The 21,500-nt window shown below is 56.6% G+C and overlaps 2 protein-coding genes across 2 annotated transcripts in view; one reads left to right on the top strand and one right to left on the bottom strand.

The window, feature by feature from the left end:
- Positions 1 to 8,451: 8,451 nt before the first annotated feature.
- Positions 8,452 to 10,275, top strand: CYB561 (cytochrome b561). The gene is made up of 5 exons (XM_075036882.1): positions 8,452 to 8,653; positions 8,871 to 8,969; positions 9,053 to 9,156; positions 9,231 to 9,388; positions 10,077 to 10,275. The coding sequence occupies exons 1-5, from the start codon at positions 8,452 to 8,454 to the stop codon at positions 10,273 to 10,275; spliced, it is 762 nt and encodes a 253-aa protein (XP_074892983.1).
- Positions 10,276 to 11,760: 1,485 nt separating this feature from the next.
- TANC2 (tetratricopeptide repeat, ankyrin repeat and coiled-coil containing 2) overlaps positions 11,761 to 21,500 on the bottom strand; it is a 255,436-nt gene continuing 245,696 nt past the window's right edge. Inside the window, exon 29 of the mRNA XM_075036249.1 lies at positions 11,761 to 19,495. Within this exon, the coding sequence (XP_074892350.1) occupies positions 17,545 to 19,495 (1,951 nt within the window). The 3' untranslated portion in view covers positions 11,761 to 17,544. The remainder of the gene's footprint in view (positions 19,496 to 21,500) is intronic.

The raw sequence follows: 21,500 nt of genomic DNA, 5'->3' as shown, positions 1-21,500 counted from the left end.
GCAACCCTCTGGTATCTATTAGACCTCCCTCCAAAAATCACAGCTTCCCACCCTGCCTTCCCAACCTGCACTGGCAGATGTGGGCACCCCAAAATCCTTCGTCTCCCTGACCCCAAGCCTGTATGGGCGTGAGAACGGCACCGGCACCGCCAGTGAGCCCGGGCATCACGGAGCCGGTGGCAAAGCCAGCGTCCGCCTGCAACCCCCCTTGCTGACCTCTTTCCCCACCGCCCACAGGTCTCCAGAAACTCCAGTTTACTGGGAAGTTGGAAAAAAATGGTTGGTTTGGCTCCAGTTTGGCTAGTGACCAAGCGCTGATGAATGGATATTTCCTGCGCCCCGCCAGCCTCTGTTCCCAGCTGTGCCGGGGAGGGGTTTTCCCGGTTTTGGGGCATTGCGGAGCAGCCTCTCACACTGGTGGGGCCCTCGGGTGAGCGGTGCAGCCGAAACAGGCTCTGCAATCTCAGCATGGTGCTGGTATCCAGAAATCCCAGTGAGGGAGGCCTTTTCCAGTGTTGGTGTTTCCGAGGGGTGACCCCGCAGGGGAAGGGCAGCTCTCCATCATTTTGCACATGAGCATCTTCCAAGGCTGGTGCAAGAGGGGCTGGTGCTGCTGCGGGACTTTGTGTTGGGCAAGAAGTTCTCTCAATGGCTGCCTCTCCAAGGATGCCCGTGGTTCTGAGGCATCCCATCCTATAAAGCTCCAGCTGGGATTAGGCAGAAAAAAACCATCCTACATGAGGGAGGGTGCTGGCAAATGAAGTGGCTGCTGGCCCAGGAAGGCAGGCGAGATGCCTGCAAGGTTGAAGATGTCCGTTGGTGCCTCTGTGCTGCCCCAAATCCATGCTGTGCCCTATGGGATGTGCTCAGAGACACTCGTGGGACACCCTGCAGAGCAGGGGGACCAGTCACCACTGTCCCACCCCTCTCAGGGGTGCCGGAGCGGGTGATGGACACCCACCTACTCCCAACACGCTGGGTACCCAGGGCTTGCCAGCGCCACAGACCAGAGGGACGGGAGGTATCGAAGGATGTGGAAAAAATGCGTTGCCACGGAAACGGATGCTGAACCGCTCTCGGGGACGGGGGCTCGGGGGACGCTGGGCGAGATGTGGTGTCCCCGGCGGCTGCCCTGGGCCGGGAGGATGCTTCCCCATCGGCTTGCATCGCCATCACTAGCTGCATGGAGACGTTGTCCTCCCCCTCCCCGGAGCGCGTGTGCGCGGACACGTGTGCAATGGCCGGACGGTCCCTGCAGCGCGTTGGGGGGGTGCGACCGTGGCGGTACCTCACTTGCGAAGGAGCATGACTTGCCCTCGGCATTTTGGATAAGCGCCTTGGCTTGCCAGACCTGCAAAAAAAATAATCTCCCTGTCTGCAGCTGGGGCACCCACTGGTGCAGCCCCCCAGAGTCCCCAGAATAAGGAAATAAGGAGTTTGACAGCAAATATTGCTTAGGGGAGCTCTAAAGTATCAGCCGTGATAGCAGCGTGATGGGAGAGGGAGAGCAAGGGTGGTTGTGTGAAGGAGCGGATATTTACGGATGGCCCTGGTGCTGGCTGGGAAGATTTGGTAATTTTTTGGCCTATATCCCAGCCCTACAGCCTCTGGCTGGGGATGCTCAAGCCCATTTTCCCCTTCTTTTATTATAAATAACATTTTTGGCTTCTCCACCCCATTTCTCAAAGCATTCAAGGGTGCTTCAGAAATCCTGTCTGTTCCATCTCTCTGTTTGAGCAACCAAGGAGCTTCTGGAGGGGAGAGAAAGGATTCCCTCCTGATTTAAAGCTCAAAAAGAGCTTTTTTTTAATCAGGTGTGCAGCCTTGTGTGTTACTTTTCCTGATGACTGTGGTTTTGTGGGCACAACGGCTGCTGCACCGGTTGGTACACATCACTGTGTGGAGAATTTTTTTCCTCCCTCTCCGGACCCAGAGTTTAAAGGCTCCTGCTTTATTTACTGACGAATTCAATCTATTATCATAGTGTATAATTCGCTAAGCTGCTTTCCTAGATGCAGTGACGCTGCCGTAAGGGAGAAGAGAAAAACCATCTCTCCAGTCCAAAATTTTTCATCTAAACAAACAGCTTTTTTCTGATCCTTAAAAAAAAAAAAAAAAAAAGAAACACCCCAAGGAACTGTTTTTTTGCCATTTATTTCAGCCCTGTGATTGCTAAAATAATTATGAACCATTAGAGTAAGTGCTGTGGCCAGTGCAGCCCCCTGATGTCACCTGGCTTGGGGACTGGGATAGCAAGAGGGACCCAGGAGTCCTCGCTCCGGGTCCTGTTGTCTGACCATGAAATATCTCTGCTGAGGGTTTTTGGCAATACCACAGGGCTGTTTCCAGCTTTTCCCTGGATAAAAGATGTATTTAAAGCCTGGTGCGTTCCTTGGGCATGGGGACGGGGTGCAATGGACCGCAGGGAGCTCACCCCCAGCCCCGGAGCAGTGATTGCTGCTTTATTACCACAAGTGCACACTCAGCTCTTGCCGGAGACTGAAGGCAGCAGAAATGCTCCTTATCGGCACGATTTCCACCCTGCCCCACAAAAAAAAGCTACCCAGCATGTGCCTGCCCTAGGACAAGGGTTTATGGCCCGGGGGAGGTTGGTCCTCGTGCGGACGTGGGGGACACACGTGAGCCGGGCTGGCAGCACGGGACTGTGTGTTTCCCCCCACCTTCAGCGCTGGGTGGCTCGGTGGGGGCTGGAGCTGGATGGAAAGGGGATGGAGATGTGGTTTCCAGTGTCGGATCTCTTCAGGCTCCATCCCCCGGGTTGGGACCAGCACCAGCAGCCCGAGGGTGCGCTATGATATTGCAAGGCCCTGAAAATGTAGCGTGCTGAAGGCAGCTGTCGGCTCCGGGCCCCTAAATGATGTGCACGTTTTGGGAGGGTCGTAAATAAATGCAAGAGCCCGATAGTCAGCCCCTGGGGAGCCCCCAGGAGATGTGCCCAGTGCCAGGCATGTGGCCAGGAGCATCACAGGGCAAGAAGTAAAAGCCTGGCCAGAAAGCATCCCTCCTCCTTCATTCCTCCTCCTTCATCCCTCCTCCTTCATCTCTCACCCTTCATCCCTCCGTCCCCCCCTTCCTCACCAGCCAGCCAGAGCTGGGCACCGATACGGGGTGAGCGAAGAGGCCAACGTGTTCCCTCCACACCCATCAGCCCAATAAAATATGGCAAAGTCCATTATTTCCCTTTTTTTTTTTTCTTCCCCTTCTTTAATAACCGAAAACAATCCCAGCCTGAGGCGAACGAGCGTGACTGCTCCGGGAGCATTAATCATCCGCTGTGAGCCCGGTGTGGGTTATCGTGGCTGTTTATCCAAGCTGCTATTAAAAAATCGCCATAAACACGCCTTCAGCCTCTTCTGAAAGAGATTAAGTGTTTGCACTGGCTGCACTGATCGTATCGCCTGCCCGGCTCAGCAAAGTTGTGTTCCCAGGGAGGAGGAGGAGGAGGACAGGGCAGCTTAATTGCTGCCAGGAGGAGATCCAGGTTTCCAGGAGAGCTTTGTCCCAGCTGGGAATCACCCATTTTTCAGCCTTCACAGGATCCCAAGGAATTGGGAACCAACCCCCTGATGGGACCCAGCAGGACAATTTGTACTTAATCCTGAGCTACCCCACAGCCACTCTCTTGGCAGCCACAGAGCCTTCCAACATGACCTTTTTTTTTTTCCCCTCTTATAGTTAGTGAAAAACTGTTGATTTTGCCCCAGGTTTGGGGTTTCACAGCGAACTGCAGCAGCTGGGGTTGTTTCAGGCAGCAGCTCAGTTCCTCCGAGGCAGCTGGGCTCTTGAATCGCAGTCCTCCGGGGAGGCATCTTGCAAATTAGCATTTCTTAGCAATAAAAACTTGATTTAGGAAGGAAAAAAAAACCAACCCCAACCCAAAAGAGGTTAGATCAGCAAAATGGTAATTTGATAATCTCTGGCAGAGGGAGGGGAAGCCGCCCACACCAGTGTGGGGGTGAGCAGCCAGGAAAGGGCAGAAACTGCTGGTTTTACCGTGAATTATCAGTTGATGATGTTCCTATCGCTCCGCGGATGCTTGGCAGCCCAGGGAAAACCCGGAGTGGGTGCCGGGCTTGGCCGATAGCTGGGGAGCCGGAGCAGCATCCACCGAGCCGCTTCAACTCACTGATCTGCAGGAAGCTGTCGCAGCCCCAAGCATCCCCAAACATCCCCAAACATCCCCAAACCCCGCGGGTCCATGCCAACGCTGGCTCTGCTACCTGACCGGCACGTCACCGTGCCAGCAGCGCAGGGAGGATTTCATTATTGCCAGCTCAGGGAAAGCTCAGGGAGATTTAATAAAGCCATTATGCCCCCAGCGATGTAATTAAAGAGCTAGTTACAAATGGCCCACTGTTCCCCAGTAAGAGGAGGGTGCTGGCTAGCGTTGAAGGGGCTCGTTTGTCCCCAGATCGGCTGCCACTGAGTCCCCTTGCACGTGGCCGGGGGGGACAGGGACCCCTCGGCAAACGCTGCCATGTGCCACCCTTGGGTTTATCCCTGCTGTGTGGATGGGACAAGCAACCACGTCCCATTGGATCATGTAGGGCTGAGAGCTGCTACGTCTTTTTGGCTGCTGAAAGTCGAGATAGTTCAGCTGGATGTGGCTACAAACATCTGTAAAGCTGTTTTGTATTGTATTACAGCAGGGCTGTTCTCAGCACAGGGTGAAGCTTTTTGTCTTGCCGAGTATCGTAAAAGAGGAACCCCCAAATCTCATCCCCTTGGAGGCTTTTCCAAGGGTCTCAGCTGGACCACGGTGGGGGAAATCCTCCCTCCACTCTGCCCAGACACCCGGCCGGCCCTTTCCAGCAGGACCACAGCCTCCGTGGCTCAAGGTTTGCAGTTTATGGTGACTTTTATGACTTAGCTGATTAACTCTGGTAAACCATTTCCCAAGAACCGCCACAGCGATAAAGCCCGACCGCAGGCTGGGAGGCGGCAGCGGCTCCTACGGCGGTGCCGTACGCGGCCTCCCGCTGCGGCGGGGTTGTTCCCCGTGGACGAAGGCTCGGGGTGGTGGCCCTGGGACTCTGCCCTGGGCTGCAGCGGGATTCGGACTTTGCTCTTGGTGTGACAGGTCTCCATCAGGTCCCGGGAATGCACCGGGATTTCAGCTCTGCTGAATCACGATGTGGGGGTTGTCCAGCTTTTGGGGTTTGTGCCCTACGGCACATGTCCCCGACGGGGGGAGGGGGGAGAGGTGATGGGGACGTTGGGGGGAACCTCAGTGGGGTCTTTGGGGTGCTGTGGAGGGGCAGGTGAGAGCAGCCCTGCGGGCCCAAGGGGAAGGGCTGGGGGGGGGACAACCTTGTGCCCCGGTAGAGGTGGTTACACCTGATCTTCTGCACCAGGGAAGAGCCGGATTCCATCAGCCGCTCCAGGTCCCAGGGTGCACAGGCTCCCATGGGTGGTCCAAGGCTGAGGGTGCTCCAGACCCCCCCCAGCCGCTCCAGGTGTGAGGGTGCGCTGGCTCCCATGGGTGATCTGGCTCCCATGGGTGATCTGGCTCCCATGGGTGATCTGGCTCTGGGCATTGCTCCGGATCCCTTTGGGGAATCCAGGCTTAAGGATGCTGCCGGTCCCCACCCGGTCCCTACCTGGTCACTCTGCATCCCACGGGTGATCCCGGGCTGAGGATGCTCCAGGTCCCTCCCCAGGGCGCTGCGCACCGCGGGCTCCTGGTGACACCTAGTGGCATCGTGTGACACAAACACCCAGGCAGACACCCAGACACAGACAGACAGACACCCAGGCATGGAGGGGGGGGCAGTCCGGGGGTGCTTCTCGCCCTGGTGCCCAGCGCTGCATCCCCCGGGGGATGATGCCCGCAGCCCGGCCAGGAGGAGCAGGGAAGGGGGCACCCCCCCATCATCTCTCCCCCATCATCCCCCCCCATCATCCCCCCCCATCATCTCCCCCCCATCATCTCCCCCCCATCATCTCCCCCCCATCATCCCCCTCCTCCGGGTTTTTCTCCCTCAGGGCCATCCCATGGGGGAGAGCAGGATGCGGCCGATGGTGCTGGAGGGGTTCGTGGGGGTGATGGTGGGGGGACACGGACAAGTGGAGGTGGGGGGGGGGGGTCCCAGGGACATGTCACCCAGCTGCCATCCCCCAAGCCAAAAGCCCTTGGCCAAGGGGTGCTGGCTCCCAGCACATCACCCCAGTGCCGCTGATGGGTGCAGGGGGTTAGTGGGACCCCCCCCCCATTAAGCCAGAGCCACGCAAGACCCTCGTTAGCACTGTCCCCAAACCCATGAAATGGTGACAAAGCCGCTGTGCCCTATACAGGGGACAAGGCCCCCCCCCAGGGGGGGGTCCTGGCCTGGTTTGGGGTTGGGGTGTCACAGGGTGGGGGGGCTTAGGTGGGTGCGGGCAGAGCCTGGCACAATTTGGGGGGGGGTGTGTCACACACGCTACCAGTGACACCCCCTCAGGGACCGTTCCCACAATACACAGACCCCCCCCATGGTGATTTCCCCCCCAGTTTTGCAGCCCCCCCCCCTCGCTTTGCCATCACTCTGTTGCCTTGCCAACGCGGTGGCCCTGTCCCTGCTCAGACACTGTCACCGCTGGGCCTGGCGCAGGCGGCAACACCCAGCACCCACAGGTAGGGTTTTTTTTTTGGGGGGGGGGGGCACAGGGTGGGCTGCCTGGGTAGCCACCTCCAACCTGTTCCCCCCCCCCCAAATACATCACTCTGCCCCCTCAGCTCCAAGCTGGAGTGAGCCCCCTCCCCTGCAAGAGCCTATAGCCCACATCAAGAGCAAAGACCCCCCCACAAAGCCTCCCCACGGATTTTGGGGGGGGGGGGTGTCTCAGCCAGAAGCTGTGGGGAGGGGCTGCCAGGGTATGCAAGGTGCACACACCATCTCCCCCCCCCCTCCCCAGGGCACATGGGGAGGGTTTAACTGGAGAATCCCCCCCTTCCAAAAGTGGGGAGCGCTGGTTTTGCCATGGGAGGGGGGGACTGGGGATCTGGGGCTGTGCTTGGGGGAGGGCAGAGGTGTGGTTGGGGGGGGACAGGCAGGTCCCCACCATGGGATGGCTTTGTAAAGGGGCCTGGCCATCTCCCATTCTCCCAGGCTGGGACCAGCGGATGGGATGGTTTTTAGGACAGTTTTAGGGCTAACGGGCAACTCGCAGAGCCCCCCCCTCGTGGTTGGGGGGGTCACTCCCTGTCCCTCCATCCTCAGCACAGTTGGGGACCAGGCTGGCCCCCTGTGTGAATGCCAGTGAGGCCAGGTGTTTGCATCTGGCAGGAGGATGCACGGGGCAGGATGGGACCGCAGGGGCACCCATTTGGGACCCCCATTGGAGCCAGCAGCCCCGCGGCAGTGGCGAGGGTTTGGGGGAGGCTGTTGTGATGCAGGGAGGAGACGGTGCCTCTCGCTGCCCCCCCTCCACCCCCCCCCATACCAGCCTGGTCCCCGTGTCCATCCCGCGGAGCATCCCATGGCCCCGGGCGGTGAGGCTGGATGCGGGCAGGCGGCCTTTGCAGTGCAACCTAATGGGATAAACCAATTCCCTTAACCCACTTATCCGGCTGATCCAATAAAGGTGGCTGGGAATAAAGTGTGTGCGTGGTCTTAATGCACCCCCACCCCCCCCTCAATGCCCCCCCAGTCCTACCAGTACCTTGGGTCCGTCTGTCGCAGCCGGCTGGGCGCTTCTTCCCAGAGGCAGCTGCAGCGGGGCCGGGGCAGAGGTGGGACGTTGGTCCCTGGAACTGGGACTTGGTGGTCCTGGTTGACGGAGAAGCAGGAGAAGCGGCTGTGCCGGTGGAGGCGGCTCCGATTCCCGGGCCAGCGAGGAGCATCGGGGGATAACCCAGCACGAAGCGCGACGTGGGTGCAGGTGGGTGGCGGGGGGGGGGGGCCATGGGACAGTTCTCTGGGATGGCCGCAGCGTGGTCGGGTACCACCGTGTGTCCATTCCCCCCCCCCCCACTTTGCCCCCAGCACGGTTTGCTCAGCCCCATGTGCCCAAGGGCCATCGTTTTTGTCGTGGGGGGGGGGTCCCAGGCAGCCTCCTTCATCCCGCTGCTACCTTGCTCTAGCAGGATTTGGGGGGTTTGTCGTGGGGGTGGGTGAGCTGAGGAGGGGGCGAGGGTTGGGACGGGGATGGAGTGGGAGGGATGGGGATGGAGCCACAGGGACGGAAGGACGAGGATGGAAGGATGGCAGGGTTGGGAGCGCGGGACCAGGCGTGCCGCGGTGGCCGGGAGCCACCTCCGGGTGCCGGTGACGCAGCGGCCCCGGCAGCACCAGGAAGAGTCCGGCTCCCTCCGGCTGCGTGGCAGGTGAGGGCGGAGCGGCCGTGCCCGACGGGGCACCGGGGCCGGCCGGGAACCCCCCCCCCCCCCAGCTCCCACGCGAGACCACCCGTGGCTTCGTTGCCTTCTCCTCTCTGTCCCCTCAGGCCAGCATGGACGACGCTCCGCCGCCCGCCAGCCCCGCCGGGCTTTCGGCGTACGTGGTCGTGTCGCAACTGCTGGGCCTGACGCTGCTGGCCGCCACCGGAGCCTGGCTGGGTCGGTACCGGGGCGGCGTGGCTTGGCACAGCCTCCTCCAGTTCAACGTCCACCCCCTCTGCATGGTGCTGGGCATGGTTTTCCTCCAAGGTGACGGTGAGCAGGATTGCGGGACGGACGCTTTGTCCCAGCTGCAGTCTTCAAAGCCCCTGGAGCTGCAGCCGGGCAGGGAGCGACGGGGATAAAATGATGATGAATGAGACCGGGAAGATGCTCCGGGACCCCCCCCTACCTGCGTGCAGCACCCTGGGGTGCTGGGGAGGTGGGAGACCCCCCCCCCCCCAAGGATGCTCATCTGCCCTCTCTCCGGCAGCTCTCCTGGTTTACCGGGTCTTCAGGCACGAAGCCAAGCGCTCCACCAAGGCGCTGCACGCGCTGCTCCACGGCCTGGCGCTGGTCGTCGCCCTCGTCGGTGAGCGCCGGGGGCGGCCGGGATGGATGGACGGATGGATGGGGCCGGATCCGGCCCCGGCGGTAACGGGCTCCTCTCCGCAGGCATCGTCGCCGTCTTCGAGTCCCACCGGACCAAGGGCATCCCCGACATGTACAGCTTGCACAGCTGGTGCGGGATGGCCGCTTTCGTGCTCTACCTTCTGCAGGTGAGGGCTGGGGAGACCCTGGGGGGGGGGGAAAGGACCCCGCAGCCCCCCGTAACATCCCCACACCCCCACAGTGGCTCCTGGGCTTCGGTTTCTTCCTGCTCCCCGGTGCCTCCTTCTCGCTGCGGAGCCGGTACAAACCCCAGCACGTCTTCTTCGGCGTCGCCCTCTTTGCCCTCTCCATCGCCGCCTGCTTGCTGGGCATTACTGAGATGCTTCTCTTCAACATCAGGTGGGTGATGGAGCTGGGGGGGTGGTGGTAGCCCCCCCAGACCTCCCTGACCCCCAGCGAAGGGCTGCTTCAGCCCCGTGGGGCAGAGTCTGGCCTCTGCTTGGGCTCTGCGGTTATTAAATCTCCCCCCCTTCCCCCAAAGCCGCTAGTTCTGCTCCTGCTGAGTCACTTCCCAGATGATGTTTAACAAGGGCTGGATCCTGCGACAGCTTTCTTTGAGGATGGGGGTAAAATACCCACCCCCGCCTCTCCGCAGCCAGGCGTTTTCAGAAACCTCCTGGGACTCTCACGTCCCCGAGGCCTCTGTCCTCGCAGCTGGAGGACACGGCGATGGTCCCAGCAGCACTTCGGGGTGTCCCCCCCCCAAACCCCAGCCCCATAAGGACACCGTTATGGGGTACCCCAGGAGCCACGTCCCTCTGGCTGGGGGAGCACATCTGGCAGGGGAGGTGCTGGGCTGCCTATAGCCCTGCTACAGGACCGCGGCCCCATTTTTCTCTGCTGTTACCAAGAGCGTCCCTCCTCAAAGCAAGCAGCACCCGCGTACCCCCCTCTTGCTCTGATTCAGGGGAATGGGACCTTTCCCAGGGCGTGTGCCCAGGAGATGAGGATGAGGAGGGGCTCCCAGCCAGGGTAGGGACAGGCCACCCACACCCCAAGGCTTGAGCATCTCCCTCTGTCCCCACAGGGACTCCTACAGCCAGTTTGTGCCCGAGGGTGTCCTGGCCAACACCCTGGGAGTGCTGCTGGTGGCCTTCGGGCTGGTGGTGGGCTACGTGTTGACGCGGGACGACTGGAAGCGCCCGCCGCTGGCCGAGGAGCTGGCCCTCTCCATGGACTTCAAGACCCTGACGGAGGGCGAGAGCCCCGGTGGCGGCAGCCAGTGACGTCCCCAGGTCCCCGGTCCCCGGCACGAGCTCCTTGTGGTGTCCGTGGGATGTTCCCGTGTACCCCGTCCCCAGCGTCTTGGGGCTCTGCCCGGCTCAGGGTGACGAGGACAGCGGGGGAAGGACACGCTTGTTGGTGTAAAGCTGCCCGTTGGGTTCAGCCTCGCTTGGCCTTAATCTTCCCCAGCTCTGCCCTGCGCAGCCCCCGGTAACCCCCCCGAGCCTGCCCTCAGCCCTGTGGGGACAGCAGTGGCACTGGGGGGTGAAGGATGGGGGTCCCTGGGCTGTGCCCTGCTTTGGGGACCAGGGGGGTGGGAGCCCACGTTTCCCCGCTGCGAGGGGCCGAAGCCCAAAGCCCGTTCTCGGTGCCGATGGGCAGAGGGGATGTTTGCCATCACCCAGATTCCCCACTCGCTGGCAGCCCATCGCCCTCCAAGTGCGGCTCCGCGTGGGGGCTGCTCCCCCTGCAAAGGGCTCCCCGGGGGCTCGGAGCGACCCGGCGTCTGTGCAGGTTCAGCGTCTTCACGTCCGAATTGTTTTCACCCGTCGTGTCATGTGTCGTCTGCTCAGCGGATGTTCCTGATGTCAATAAATGTTTGCAGCTAACCCCGTCCTCCTCCCATCTCTGCTCCCCCACCTCGTTGTTTTGGGGTACCCCTGAGCTCCCATGTGCCGTGGGCAGCCGGGAAAGGAGCTGCCCGAGGGGCTGGGGAGGGCAGGGTGGGTGCTTGGGGTGGGATTGTCCTGTCCGGGCCCCGTGCCGTGCACCCGGTGGCTGTGTGAGACCCCACGGGGACATCTCCAGGGTCTGGCCACACGCTGGACGTGCCTATGGAAGTGGGGGAGACCCACTGCCATGAGGAGGTGCATCCCTGACACACGGGCTCGACTCCTCCGCTGAAAGCATCCCCTCTTCCTTCTGGGTTACGACACAGGCAGCCGTGCAGGTGAAGCTCCCGGCGCTGCAAAGCAAACGCAGCCCCCGGCAAAGGCACAAGCCCAAGCCGGGGGGTTTTTGCTCACCGCAACCCCGATGTGCCGCATCCTTCCAGCGCTGCCCATCCAGTCCGGTCCGGCGGCCGGAGGCAGGGATGCTCGCAGCTGCGAGGGGCGTTCAGCTGCAAAACTGAGCCCTGGGTTTGGGCAGGGATGAAGCGAGCAGGCACACGGGTTCTCGGGAGCTGCAGGGCTCCAGTGACCACAGCACCGAGCTGTGCTTTCTACAATTTAATCCAGGAAACTCTCTGATGCGGTTCCCTCCCCTATTTTATTAATGCCCCTTACCTCACGGCAGCAGCAGCGCTGCCTCCGTCCCCTCCTGCTCCCGGTGGTGCTGGGTCCCCGTCCCCATCGCCACACAGCGACAACCAGACCTGACCCTTGTGCCGTCCTGACATCCCCAGGTTATTTCCACGCCGAGAAGCCACAACACGCTCCTTCACTCACCGCAGTGTGGGAAAAACGCCAGGCCAGACGCCGTTTCCAAGTGTTAACCATTTATAAATAAGTACATTTTTTCATACATACAGTTTTCATTGTACAGATTACAATCTGTATACATTGGGGGGGGAATGCATTCTTTTGAACTTTTCACATCTATCTCACAGCTCACATGTACAGACAAGAAAACTCTGCTCAAGCAAATACAGCAAAGGAAAAAATATGTTTTCTTCTTTCCTTATACATGAGAGGCGAAGGCCTCCGCTGTCGGCAGGGGTTGCTCTTCCCACTGCACAATATCACAACTGTGTGGTGTTCAATATATCAGTAGAGAGAACAGAACATGCATTGAATAATATACTGTACAGAGAGAAAGTCCTTTACATCAGAATTATAGAAAAGCTAAAGGAAAATTTAAGTGTCTTAAAGATCTTCCCAGCAAGTGTCTCGGAGGATGGCAACCAGGGAATTGTACCAAGCACAAGGTGTGTGTACTGTACGTGTTTGTACCAAACTCAGATCCTCTCGGATGTGAAGACAGAAGGGAGACGAAACGCTGAATGCAACACTATGGGAAAGAAAAGGCTGGACAGGGATGACACCGGCAGTACTGGCAGAGTCCACACGAGTCTCTGGGTTATCAGTGTAGCAACAAAACGGACTTTACGGAGCACACAGTGCTGCTCTCAGCGTCTGGCTTATCAGTGCACAGCGAGGCAGACCCACGGTGAAGTGACCCAATGCCCTGGGCGTGAGGCTTTCCCACCCACCCAGCACGACCCCGACCCGCCGGAGGAGACAACCCGCCGCCCCGCCGCCGTCCTCGGACGGCGTCACCTGGAAGGGACAAAGTCTTTTGGCAAAGCAGCCCTCTGTTTTCGCGACTAATCGGATGCGATCCTGTTGGACGGGACCTGGCTGCTGACTCCCCAGTACCGTGACAGCTAGAAAATGAGCAGGAGGAAAGGATACGGCGGATGGGTTTGGTGTCCGTTGGCTTTCCCGGTGACGGTCGCGCTAGCTGTGTTTTCTCTCGGGTAGGTCTGTAACAGTTGCGGTGAGATCCAGCTGTATAGTCAGGAGTTGGACATGAACGCATCTTGCTAAAGAATTGAGCCCTTAGTGGTTTATATTAGAAAAAAGAGTTTGATTGAATGAAAATCCAGCAACTATTCACACAAATCTGAAAAAAACGCAGATTAACTTTCAACCATTGTGCTTTGTGTCCAACACGCACCCCGCCAGACTTTGCGTAGAGCAACCAGCACGGGGTGAAGGCATTTATCCACAGAGGTCCCAGCGGGTACAACAGCTCTTCCCCTAAGCCCTTGGTCAAACACCGTTAATCCCGGTAGAAGAGTTATCTTGAATTCCCAAGACTAAAGCAAAGTACAACCACCAAAGAGCTCGCGACAGCTCACCGCGGACCCCCCTCTGCAAGGAAGGCGGAGGACGAGCAGGCACACCGGCTTGCTTTTCTCTAGATAAGGCGGAGCTGGCACTTCGGTTTTAGCTAGACTTCTTCTGGGTAACCCTGAATATACAGCAACCTTTGTACAAGGGGACTGAATCGCTCCAAATTTAGCAGCCACCCTGGTTCCGGACCTAATCCAAGTATGGCTTAGGTGTTTGTCATACGCACACACAAATGTTCACACTAGCCAAGCGGTTTTCTTTACAGCCAGGTTAAAGAAAAAAAACCAAAAAGTTCAGTGCTCGGACGGACCCACCTGCGGGCACTGGTGCCAGGCAGCAGACGGACAGACAGACATACGCACTCCTCGGTTTGTCGGGAGCTGGCCAGCCCGCGCTCTCCCAAGCAGCGGCGCGGAGAAGGCGGCTCAGGCTGCGCGGTACCTTCGCCTTTGGAGACAGATCCCGAGGGATCCGTCTTTGTAAAACACTCCCTTTCCTAAGCACTAACGACTATTTTCAAAGCCCTCCAATGCCATTCCCAGCCTGGCTGGTAGGGGACCGCTGCAAAGCCCCCCACCAGGCGGGTGTCCTCTCCCCTGGGACCAGAGCATCCTCCCAGCCTGGGAGATAAAGCAAGAGCCGGTGGATCCCCCACCCGTGGATGCGGCAGACACCCACACCCCAAGCTGGGAGAGAAGATTTCGGCTTTGCGGCGGCACACACAGCTCTCGGAGCCGCTGCAGGCAGAAGACGAGAGACAGCTGGTGGGAAGGTCAGCTAAATACAGGGGTCGGCTTTGGCATCGCCTACCCAACGCGCCCCAAGAACCAAACCCGGAGGTTTCAACGCCATCAAGAACCTGCTGTACTCGGTGCACCTACGAATCCTACTCGCTCGCAGGACGGGGGCTCGCCAGCGGTGCCACTGCAGCCGGGGGAGGGATGGAGGCGCTGGCTGGCAGCGTTGTCCCACATCTTAATTACTCAAAGAGTAATTAAATATGTAGCACGGACGGACAAGACAGCGCCGACCCTGAAACTCTGCGCATGCTTCCGCAACGCGGCCTGGGCTTGTCAGATCGAGATCTAAGATGACAGGGAGAAGGGACGTCAGGCGAGATCCGAGCCTCGTGCTCCACCGAGCCACGTGTACAACAGCGCGCTTCACAACAGGACCACGCACGACAGCACAATACGGAACAACCTCTGCTTTTCGTCCATGCCAAATCCGAATCGTGACTTTGAGGACACAGGGCACTGTGTAAAGAACGGCTTTTCCAGGGAGCGGTGTGCTCCTCACCCACCCGGGGATGACAGCAGCCATCCTGCCTCAACTGTCCCTAAGAGAATTGCTGGGGAAGTGCTTTAAAACCACCGCAAATAATTTTGTATTTAAAAATTACTCAATCTGTTGATGCTTATATACAAGAGTCAGTTCTTGTGCTATAAATGTTATGATTCATTGCTTGGTTTCTTTTCTTTTTTCCTTTTTTTTTTTTGAAAAATACACTAAGAGACAAGAGCTGTTTTGCTATTTTCTAATGAAGACACTACTCACGCTTAAATATCCAGTATTTATCATAGTAACAAATTCAAACAGTAAAGTGCACCCATTTACAGAGAGAACAGATGGAAAACCATTAGTGCAAGAATCCTGTGAAAAATGTAACACGTGGTATCGTGAAAAAACCTGCACGCCGCAGTATTTAAGCCTTCTTTCAGCTTGGTGTTTGTGTTAAAAGTGTGAGCTGTTTTCTTTTTCCCTTAAAACGTCTTCATAAACCCAAAAGTTATACACAGAAGTGCTGTGAGGGGATGTTTCGGAAGGACAGTACTGGGAGCACATGGCAGTGAATAGCAAAAGCAAAGCACGGGCAGTTCTCGCATCACTGCTCTCGGACCGTCCCGTTTGCATCTCAGCGGAGAGAAACGGCTCACGGCCATAGCACATCTCACTCGGCCGTGTAAAATAGGGACAGGGCTGAATTTGGTTACTTTTTCCTTTCAAAGAAGCAACTAAAGGTAGGAAGCCACTCACTCGATCAGAAAGCTGGATGGGAGGCGTTGAGCAAAGCGACTGGTGCTGCTCCAGACCCACAGATACGCATGTCCTAGCTATAGGTGCACTGTATGCGGAGAAGAAATTGGTTATTCCTTATAAAGCAGAACACGCTGCTTCAAAAAAAAGAGAGGAAGAAAAAAAAAATCATCACACCCCCCTTTGCAAGGGGAGAAATAGTGCATGAAGCTGAGTGTCCCCACAGCCGCGGGGAGCCCACCCTACCGAAGGGTCCCCCAGCCTACCGAGTCCTGTAATAAAGCAAAGAGTCAGCACTGGGTTGCACCTCGAGAAAGAAAACACCAACCTCAATCCAAATACTGGCTTGGGCAAACACCAAATAGCCCAAAAGAGCACAAAAATCACCAAACCCCATGAAGGAAACACCCCCTGAACACTCTCAACATGTCTATGAGACACAAGCTTCCATCGTCCCAAGGTACGCACGTCCCAGTTTGCTCTGAGCAAATTAGGCAACGAAACAGCAATGAGATGTGCTGATCCACACACAGGAATAAAAAAAGAAAGCCCCATCGAAGCCAGCGTTTGCTTAAGAGTTTCAGACCAAGTCCTTAGCTGGTATAAATGGATGTAGCTGCACCGATGTCGCGCTGGGGATATGCTCTTTTACACCAGCGGAGGTTGGACCCCATGATTTGGTTCAAGAAGTCTTGCAATCTATTCGTATAGCCCTTTGGAAACACCGAAAGGTATCGCTCCTCCTGCTTAGCACTGAAATCGCTCTTAAGAGTTGATATGAGTGAGGTTCGGCATTGGGCAACAGGCACTATTTTGCTTTAAAACAAGCTACAGGGTAATCGCTCTCCCCCTCTGTTCATCCCACCCTTCACCCTCAGTAACTGAAAAGGCAGATTACAAACCCACCAGTAATAAACGAATCTGTAAAGAAAGTTCCTCCATCCCCTGCCCCCCCCAAATTTCAGAGAATAATTGAAAAATTATTGAAAATCCTATAAAAAGGATTTTGGAACCGTCCCCTGCTTCTCACACTGTCTTGATGTGATTTGCATTTGATTTAAAAAAAAAAAAAATAGAAAAAACAACCCAAACCAAAAAATGTCCTGAAATAGATCGCATAAATAAATTATAAATATCTCTGTTTTAACTACAGCTCCTTAAAAAGCAAAACATGGTTGCTACCATTTACAGGTATGGAACACGGCAATCACTTTCCAAGATTTTGGAAACGGATCTTAGAGGAGCGCGGCCCTTGCTACAGCACCGGTGCCCCGGGTGGGAGCGAGCCGGAAGGAAGGGATGCTGCAGGGCTGGGGTTGCTGAAGGACCCCTCCTGTCTCAGAAACCATCGTGCCACGTTATGCATCCTCATCATAAAAGAATTCTAAAAAAATTTTTAAATCGCAATTTTCTTCCTTGAATACCGTTTTCTAAATCAGATTTCTGTTTTCCCTTGCAAGTAAGAAAAAGTCCACCCAATGAAACCCCCAACATTAAACCGTCCCAGTGCAAACGCGGTGTTGCGTGTGAGGTGCAGTCATCCGCTAACTGTGTGAAAAAGAAGTTGTTGTAATCCCAGTTCACGCACAAGAGGTTTCTGGCCAATTCCCTTGGCTGACTAAAACGCATACGAAGGGCCAACTTTAATCTCTCAATGCTTGTAAAATGCCCCAGAGCAAATCGGTGTCGGGGCACCCGGCAGGCAGCTTGCAAAGCAGCAAAGCATCGCGTGATCCCCACCCCTTCTGGCCGACGACGCGGTTAAATAACAAAGGAATCCAATTCGGATTAAACTGCTATAAACCGGATGAAGCAGGATGGTTACTGTGCATAGCTACTCGGTATTAAAACTCATCGTGCCCTTGCTTGCTGTGGGTAATTTGCTCCTCGGGGCAAAGAGCCAAACGACCCTGCTGGCACGGGGACCTGCGGATGCAGCCTTGGGAAAGGCTCCTGTGATCCCTGCTCCGCTCCCGCTAGGAATTCCTATCGGAACTGCGTAAGAGCTCATCGAGACAAAAGAAACCCATTTAAATCGAACGCGATTGTCTCTTGAAAAAGAGCTGGTTACCTCCTGCTGCGTAGGGGCTATTTCTGGACCACCCCGCACCACGTACTAAGGTATCCTGGTTGGGAACTTAGCTGGAATTGGGCAAACGATACTGGCTCGGCTGATGTTGGCTTCACGGTCAGCTGGGGAACGAAAGGGCTGGAGCACGTGCATGGCTGTCTGACCACCACACAAAGTACCGGAGAAACTTGGTCATGTAGCTACCAAAGAGAAATAAAAATAATAATAATAATCATAATATGCATGGAAATCAAGCTTGGAAGTGTGTGCTGAAAACATGAGGGTCTTACTCCAACAAGCGTCTTTTACACATTAGACTCCACAAATGGTCTCTTTGGTTTGATTGGGGATGTCTGCCCTTGCCTGGAGTCCCTGGAGAGCTGCCTGTACAGGTTGTCCTGGTAGGCCTGCGCCACAGGCAGCGTCCTTGCCACCTTGACGTCGGGGTACGAGGAGGCTTGGGTGACTCTCTCCAGGAGGTCTCCCCGGGACCCATTGGCCAGCATCCCATGGGGGCTGTAATAGTCTTCCTCTAGCAAATGGCCATTCTGTGCATTGTTGGTTTTGTTATAAAAGGCAATGTTGCTGATTGAAGAAGGCGGGCTAAATGATTCCGGCTGGGGGAGATTGCCAGGAGACGTCGGACTAATGACAGTGTCCACTGACGACACAGCCCAGGTCCGGTTCTGCTGATGGAGGTGGGGGTACTGCTGAGTCCGAGCCGTTTTATCTATGATTCCCATGAACGGTGTGGTCCGGGAACGGGCTGGCTCGCTGGGGTAACCCCCCTGCGTGGGAGAGACCGGAGAAAGTTCATCGCACGCTCTGTCGTAAGCTGGCTTGAGAGGAATCTCCATTTGTTGAATCGAAGCAGAAGGGCGGAAATTGGGAGTCAGGTTGGAGGTGGAGGAGATGCTATTGCTGGAAGGAGAGAAGCGGAGGCCAACGCTCTGAGAGTGGAGCAGGGGCCTTGGAGTCGGCGGGTGAGGCTTGATTTCGCTGGGATTAACTGTGATGGGCCTTCTGATGAGGTGAGACACATCTGGAGAGCCCAGCTGGCTGGCGGGGAGGGAAGAACGTTCCAGGTCAAGCTTCGAGTGACACACCGGATAGTAGGAAGCGGACTGGCTTCGCCCGATCTGAGGTGTCTGGCTGTATCTCATACCCCCCCTGTACGCCGAGGACGGTCTCTGCGGAAGGTCTTCTTTAGTCAGCCCGCCGTGCTGACAGATCGCCCCCGCGCTGAGGCTCGCCTGAACGTGCTGCACCGGTCTGCTGTCACCGACGATGCCCCCGATGGAGCCCTGGTAGACCAACCTGCTCTGGCTAACCCCCATTTCCCCTGACGCTGACTGGTACTTGCTGGCCATCGAGTGGGCAACCTGACTGTAAGCACCCGTTGGGATGACGGTACTCGAATGGACGGCTGAGCTGGGCTGGTTGCTCCTCACGATCTGCGCCTTGGCTGGCTGCAGCCTCAGCCCCTGCTGCGGCACGGCCACGGGGAGCTGGGGCATCTGGAAAGACCTCTGCGTCATCTTGGACAACGGAGACTTCGGTCTACCGGGGAGCTGGCTGACTCCGCTAGGTTCTTGCGGATAACGAACTGGGGAACCGGACTGGGACCTATAAACGCTCATGCTTTCTGCCGGGGGGCTGGCGCGATACTGAGGACCTCTACGAAGAGGAGAAGGTGGTGGGCTTTGATATTCCTTCCCTTGACTTCCGACAGGAGGTGGGCTGAAGCGGTAAGAGGAGCCCTGGTGAGCAGGGGACGTGTGCGGAGGACTGGGTCTATAATGCGAGTTTTGGTGCGTCGGAGACAGAGCAGGAGACGTGGACTGGTACCCTTGCCTGGTTGGCGAACCCACGGAGCTACTGGACCTGAAATCAAAGACCTGATGAGAGCCAAGAGGTGAGCCAGAAATATAGGCTGAGTCCCTGTGAGCTGGGGACGGGGGTGGGCTCTGGATGATGGGCAGCCCTTGGTTTGGCCTGGACTCTGTCTGCAAGCCAATGGAAACGTTTTCTACGTCCTGCTCAAGGTACTCCTCCTCAAAGATGTCTTGCACGGAATACAGCTCTTCGTGCTGGACTTCAGGTTCAGGCTCCACCGGGAGCGGCGGCGGCTGCTGCTGCTGTTGCTGCACCTGCCTGCACTCCTCTTCCACCCGCATCAGCAGCCGCTGGATCTCACGGTTGTTGGGACACAGCTTGATGGCCTCGTTCAGGTCCTCCAGGGCTGCTGAAAACTGCCTGCTTGACAAAGGGACAGAAATGAGAACTGAAATTACTCTGGATTGGAACGGAGCCGTTCTCGGAGGCTCCTGAGGGTTAAGTGGCTTGTCCGTGTTACTGAGGGAGATGTCTGGGATGGCTACCACTGGGTGCGTCTCTCAAACTCTGCCTTATGTGCCTCCCTTGGATTTATTTTATGCAAACTGAAGGAAAACACTGCCAGCCATTCTGGAGAAGAGGGGAACACAGTCCTGAGATGGCACAACTCCGACTAGCAAAACCGCCTGTCCTCTGCAGTGTGCGTTACAGGCTAATTAATTACTCCTCACAGCACCGCCAGGAGCTCTGCCCCTGCGTTAACAAACGGGAAACCAAAGCATCAATAACTAAGAGCCAAGCTCACCACTACTGTAAACAAGCGCAGCTTTGACGGAGTTGCAACCGCTTACGCCAGTGAAAATTTAACTTCTGCCTGATGCCAAGACCACACAGTGTCAGGGCTGGCTCCAGAGCTCAGGGGCTCCCATGGGTCAGCGCTTTAGGCAAGGCTTGTCTCTCCAATTTTGCAATGGATTTGGCTAACTTCTTCAGAATGAAGGAATCGAGCAACGTTAGGGAGCCTGCGAGCCCCCGGGGAAGCCTTTGCAAGGGAAAGGCCAGCCTGTGAGGAGTAAAAGGGAGGTGGGGGTTCAGGGAAGGGGGTTGTCATTTACAGGGACACTGTTCGCTTTTGAGCAAAACCATCTGTTTGAACACGATTGTCATCTGGGGGGACGATCGCACCGAAAAACTCCCCAGCACCTCCCAACGCTGGCCTAAGCTTTTGCACAAGCCATTGAAAACCAGGCGGAGGAAGGAAAAGCCTCCTGTTCCCCAGACTGTGCTGGCCTCAGGGGTGCTGCTGGGCACAAACTGGGAAATAGAGAAGAAAAGCCAAAGTTTCTGCTGGAGAGACCTGGGGAGAAAAGGACGCTTAAATGTGGGGAGGCTGATACCATCTGGAAAGGAACCCGGTTCTTACGCTTTCTTACAAGTGTTTTGGAAACAATGGAGAGGAAAACCGTTAAAGGAAAGGCATTAGGTCAGTGTGGCTCAGCTAGCAGGACTTCTCTGCAGAACAGAAGGTCGTGGCTTCACCTCCCACGTCAAGACCCGGTGGACCAGGCAGTGCAGCATCAGCTGGGAACCTGGTTCCACACATCACCTTGAGCATGGAAGGTCAAATGGTGGTGGTGTCCGCTGAGCTACGAAGTTTGCACAGGTGGACTTGACATACCTCTGGCTACTGGTGGTTCTCTGCACTGCCGTGCATGGCATTTTGGCTGCCGTTTAAAACCGGGCTGCATGCAATGACAGCGCACCCAGCCCTTCAGCACAGGACTCAAAAGCAAGCCCCTCCTGCTCATTTAGGAATGGCATTGATCGGTTTTGAAACTCATCTAATCTCACGCCTTTTAGCCTTCAGGGAGGTTAACAAGTGAATCCTCCAGGCTCCATCTGAGATGCAGAGAGATCCCAGTGCTGCAGCTCTCTAGAAGCTGGTTGCAGTGCTCTGAGCACAAGCTATGCCTGAAAGCTCACCGGCTGGTGCTTGCCTGCACAGTCACTGCACAGCTAGTCAGCAGTTTCTGCCTTGCAAAAAGTGCTGTAGGACAGAGACATTCACAGATTTTAGGGCCGGAAGAGATCGTAGCGATGAATGAGTCTGCCCTCTTGCATAACATGGGCCACAGGGCTTCCATGAGTCATATTTTGCTTCAAGTCTCAAGTTGTGGTTGAACTAAAGTGTATTTTTAAAAAGAATACCCAACTTTGGTGTAAAGGTTTCCAGTGTAGTAAGATGTTCAGACAAAGTTCAACTAAGATGAACCTCTCAAAACATTTGCATTCAGCCGTTTCCAGAAATTGCCAAATGAGGGAGGGTGTTACTCTGGAGTTTGAGAGGTTGGTAATCTCATTAATGAATGTTCCTTTGCCATTTCTTCCCATGGGGACACCGGTATGGTTTTGCACGGTGGATGCC

This window comes from Buteo buteo, chromosome 9 (genome assembly GCF_964188355.1).
Source record: "Buteo buteo chromosome 9, bButBut1.hap1.1, whole genome shotgun sequence".
NCBI lineage: Eukaryota > Metazoa > Chordata > Aves > Accipitriformes > Accipitridae > Buteo > Buteo buteo.
This window is presented reverse-complemented; position numbering and strand designations above follow the sequence as displayed.